Source organism: Argopecten irradians, chromosome 3, assembly GCF_041381155.1.
Source record: "Argopecten irradians isolate NY chromosome 3, Ai_NY, whole genome shotgun sequence".
Taxonomy (NCBI): Eukaryota; Metazoa; Mollusca; class Bivalvia; order Pectinida; family Pectinidae; genus Argopecten; species Argopecten irradians.
The window spans coordinates 41,444,520-41,450,064 of record NC_091136.1 but is presented as its reverse complement, the minus strand read 5'-3'; the positions used below and the strand labels follow the sequence as shown (position 1 = coordinate 41,450,064).

Genomic DNA, 5,545 nt, shown 5'->3' with positions numbered 1-5,545 from the left:
GTCCTTACGAGACTTGATTATAAACCTTCTCGCAAAGTTCGGCATCCTCTTTGGCTGGGATGTGTGTCGATCATAGACCTCATGATCAGTTTTGCCCTTAAACAGCTGTGCATAGTGGTAAGTATTTAGGAGGGCTGCCTTGGCTATAGACCCAATATGGAGAGTATGTGTTGAAGGGGCATCATTTGAAGCCTATTAATTTCTATAAAAATATTGATACAATGTATTTTAGGTTATTCCAGAGCAATATAAAATATTCTGAGATTCTCTGAAGGTATGGAGCTTGTTGTTTTATAGTTTAGAATTTAACATTGGAGCAAATGTATGTTCTCAGAATTAAAATGAACAAAACAGTCCCTTGAGAGTTGAACTTACCCACTGGCCTCAGGTGGAAAATCGGACTACCACTTTACCAATCTCAGCTCCTGGCAGATCTACAAATTTCCCCTCATCCTTTTTCACCTGTAACAAAGTAAAAATACATCCTGTAAATCCGTCTATTTCTTTCTCACAAATCTGATAAACTGGACTGAAATATAATGCCTGCAGTGCTTCGTATACACACTTTAAAGACTTCCGTTTCCTACATACTTTGTATTTTTAAACATTAAGAATGTTGTACGGTATTAAGTTTTATTTAAACTATTTTATAAAAACATGTCAACATCTTTCTTCTTAATTCATATATAATAATTCAAATTTATCAGAACTTTCAAGAGCTATGCATTTTTCCTTCAAACATCCAATCATTAAATTAAAGCTGAGAAAATTTAAAAGTGACATAGATTTTCCTCCAAAACGTTTGAACAGGTACTTGAAACGAAAAAAGTTATACATAAAATTATTCTTTAACACTCCTTTCATGAACAACACTAGATTGATTCTTGGCTACAAAAGCTTTGACTTACAGTAGTTTCTGATTTTTTGTTTCCTTGTGGTTGAGGTTTAGGAACAACTTTCAGTGCAGATGTAAATGGCTCTTGATCAGACAGAAACTTGAAGTAACGTGAAACATTCACTGGTGCTGTGTTCCTAGCCAGCATATCATACCATTGCTTGTTGGCTGTGGGGGAAAAACAAGTTCAAAACAACTATTCATTTCTATATCAGATATGAATAATTAATATGAGTGATCATGCTGTGTAAAGAAAAATAAGATCATCTATGAAACGCTATGGCAACTTTACTACTGTGAAAAAAGCTACCATGGAAATATTCCCTCAAGTTTTATTACCATGTATTCAGGCATAGAAAGGAATTATTATTAAAAGATAAAAAAACAAGTGGAGGATTCAGGAGAACTACAATTACAATATGTCTTCTTTCATTTGTTAAGATGTTTGAACATATTACCACTAGCCCTCCATCTCTGGGTTTCAAGTTTTTTATATATCATATCATATATCAGCGATTATTCTCCAGGTGCTTTAGCTTTAGGCCACCTTCTAAAACTGGTCCTGAAATGGCCCAAGACAAAAACCAGAAACAAACAAAATAGATAGATTACCATGCAGTGCCTCCCAGACAGCAAAGTCAGCGATTGTAAGGCCATGGCCGACCAGGAAGGTAACAAGAGACAGTCTGTCTTCTAGGTACTGTAAGGCTGAGGCAAACTCGCTGGCACAGGATAGGTGACCGGCGCCAAACGTCATCCAATGGTCAACCTGTTTATAGACAAATATTTACAGATTGTCTTAAAAACAATACTTTTGAAAAAGTAATAATGATACAAAAAACATGCAGGATGGTTCTGTCAATATTGAACAATCACTTTGGTATGATAAAATGACATTTGACAATGACAGGATGCAAAGAAGAAATATTTCTAAAGAATATAAAGAGATTTCTCAGAAAAATAGATTTCTTAAACTTCACAAAAAACGTAAATCTAAGAAATAACTTTCACTTTTGTTTAAATATTAGGTCATGCAGGGATAATGACAAGTGATCCAAAATAAACTTCATGCAAGATTAATCCAGCTTTGCAGGGATTACATAATTAACATGTGCTCAATCATCGCAAAGCCTAATGTAATTAACTTTTTTATATCTGGATTCAATTATCATTATCCCCTCATAGCCTGAAATAAAAAGCTATTCCTTAAATACATACATTAACCTAATTATATAGAAACGGTCCTTTTATTTATACAATCTCCTATAAGTAAACCATCTTATAGATGATCTGTATCTTCAAGTACTAACAGAAATCACCTTATATTGTTGTATACCAACTTTCTTTAGTGTGTGATTTACTTTCATGATTTTTGCAATTAAGGTGATATAAATTCATAAGATTTACTATTAAAACGGTAAACTCATACACAATTAAGGTGATATAAATTCATAAGATTTAGTTTTTAAATCTGCAAAAATTTATCTCCATCAACTTTAATTGAAATTGAAAGTGTGAAAAGTAGTCACGAAAGAATGTTGCATTTACATGTACAGACACTGCAGATAATGTGTTCGAAAAATTTGATAGTTTGAGTTATTTCCTTTAAGCATTCACCTTCAACTCAAACGTTTTGTATATTTGTAACAGTTCAGTTCAGGATTTTGTGTTAAAATTCTCTCACTTGATTGATCGTGAATGACCATAACATTATATTTACACTTGCTAGGCTTGCTTACTTTACGCAAGTAACGTCATTTCCTTCGTCGATACAGGGCTATTATTCAGAAGTTGATTCTTCATTTTCAAAAATAATCAAAATAAGATAGAAGATGAAACAATGATGTCAGAACCAAGTGTACCTACCATAATACAAACGCCGTATGCCATATTTGGGATACTATAGATGAGTGAATCTGATAGATGCTTAACCATTTATTTAGGTGCATGTATACAGTACTTTTTCGTTGTAATTCAAGATGTGTGCACCGTACTGTCTCCAACGAGTCTTTTAAGTCAGACCGGTGCCATAGAATATACTTGTGTGCTACGACAACGATGTGGCAACTGTCAGTACACACGCATGGATCGAACCGTTGAACGTGACGATGAACGTTCGGTGCCCCCCAGCGTCTTCCGTCACGTGGTTGAATCATTGGCCTGAAACGGCAGACCAGATGCAGGCCCGAACGCAAGCAAAAGTTCTGCATAGACTAAAAATATTAGTGTCCTATTTGGACTGTTACTCATATAGACGTTACGAAGCCTCAAATTTTGTCTGCGTTTTTGCACGTAGACAGCACACCCAATGCAAGTACGACGTGTTCGTTCTCGATTTACCCGCTCCAGGAGCATAGGCATATTTGCTGCGGATTATTGTCAACACGTAGAACCTTTTGCTTGCCAATTTCTAATGAAGCGTACAATAGACATTTAAATTATCTACTGCATTTTACTATGACTGCTATTTTCTGGTCATTTTTGATAGAAATCGAACATGACCGAAGGATTGATCGAATAACATGCAAAAACGAATGTCAAAAGGAATGATAAAAACAATATTTAATTAGGATTAACTTTAATTTATCTCTTTTTTTTCATAATTGGATGTATATTAATTTGTTTATGGTTATATAACGATTAAGAATTTAATCAGCTTAGTTAAGCTTACTCAATATGAAAGATGATATAAAAAAAAACTTGATACATGTATCCATATACTTTACATCCATGTGATGAAAAATGCGTCATACTTTCTGCGTAGAATGGTGTCAAACATGTTACATGCGACCTAGTGATTGGTTTGCCATGTAATGCCTCATATAAACGGATGTATAAAACACCATCAGTATTTACTCTAGTTCCATGACAGTATACCTATAGCTTGGTTATGATGGTGGTCAACATGAAACCCTATTCATTGTACACTGGTCGGAGATGGAATGGTTGGGAAGACATCAATCGCTCATACCTACATTAGGAAAGGAATCGGTGACCAGATACTTTGCAACAGTATTCTGAGAACTATGCAGGTAATACTTAGATATATGTGTTATAATGAATGTAAAGTATTCATTCTGCGTCACATAAAAGTATTGTCATACACAACTCATTTAAATTGCTTTTTTTCACCTTTTGTTATTTTTTCCTTCGTTTATCATAATTCTCCACGAGGTTGTAATTGTATCATTGATGAGTGTTTTTAGCCAACACACATGAATGTTTGCTTTTCTAATTAATTTGGATGAATGTTGGATGCTCCTGTTTTAACAATTAACGATAAGGAGCAAATCTGATGATAACAGATATATCATGAAAAGGTAAGAAGCTATTATATCTTACTGCTAAACTTTGGCACGTATAATCAGCACATTCTGCTAGCGTTATCTAATGTACATTGTGCAATAGTTATATCAATTGCTCACCTGAATGCTTAATATTTGGCAGTTTCAATGAAAAATTAACTTTTGTGATGATTGCTTTTATTTACACCATCTTTATTAGGGCAATTTCTAAAAAGAACAGATATCAACCTTTAATTTGAGTGTTAGACATTTTAATAGATAGATGGAAATCTATGTAGGAGGTGGTAGTATGGGTGGGTTATTAAGTAAGAGAGTGGTCCAGATAAGTAGTAAGATCACAGCGGAATTTTGGCAGATATACAGTGTCTGTATACGGTATTTGGTACGTTGCACTGTGGATAGCGACAGGAAGATCGACTTGGAAGTAGGGCAAGGGCGGATATCTCTCCAGTCTCATATTTAATTCTCATTGACCTCATTGCTGTGCACATGATTCGTGCATACGAGACACAGCTTTTCATATGTGATGGACATTGTCGGAGCGTAGAATCGTAAAATATGTCTTAAGCAAAATATCTGAACGTTCCCCCCTCCATCGAGCACTTCGGAATATGACCAAAATTACAAAAAAGTTACGCTATAATCATGTAAGACCTTACGCCATATATTTTTTATATATAAATCATTCTTTTATGTTTTCCCACTTCCATCAATAAATTACATTTTTTAACCTATCATAATCATTTCCTGCGTAGATATAATCAGGCTAGCAAGAAAGAACAAAAATCACTTAATTGATACTTTTTCTATTATCGTCTTCAGGATTGAAGGATCATTTCCAAAACCTGTAATATCAGTTTGCTACAGTTTGCTAAAACTTGTAGATCAAAATATAAGTACAGCTGTAAAAACACAACATCAAGAAGTACATATGGGTCAATATTGCTAGGAAAATACATATGAAATTAGGTCGTTTGTGTAAATGGGTCAAATAAACATTATCGTCCAATTATCACCTCCTCGCCTCGTTATCCGTCATGATATAGTCCACACATCAAACAAATAAAAATTAAATCTAGAAAAAGTTTAATGCAATATCCGCATTTTGAGATTGGTCTTAATATCCACTGAGTGTCTTTTTTTTTCCTGCTTATTGTTTTTATTCAATTTACGAAATTTGTGGAAATATTTATAAAAACAATTGTCGTTCCTTACACCAGAACATCTATAATAGTATCTATTCGTACGCGATCTTTTTTTCGCCAACATATTATTCATATTTCTGTATTTATCAATTTTATTTTATTATTTACAGGCACGACTATTCCCGTATGCGAGCCTGCAC

General features: G+C 34.0%; 1 protein-coding gene across 1 annotated transcript; it reads right to left on the bottom strand.

Moving 5' to 3' along the window:
• Positions 1–384: 384 nt before the first annotated feature.
• On the bottom strand, positions 385–1,680 carry LOC138319676 (bifunctional glutamate/proline--tRNA ligase-like). The gene is made up of 3 exons (XM_069262822.1): positions 1,508–1,680; positions 909–1,063; positions 385–462 (listed from the first exon to the last, which is right to left on the bottom strand). Exons 1-3 carry the CDS (start codon positions 1,650–1,652, stop codon positions 385–387), a joined length of 378 nt encoding a protein of 125 aa, XP_069118923.1. The 5' UTR covers positions 1,653–1,680.
• Between the last annotated feature and the right edge of the window lie 3,865 nt (positions 1,681–5,545).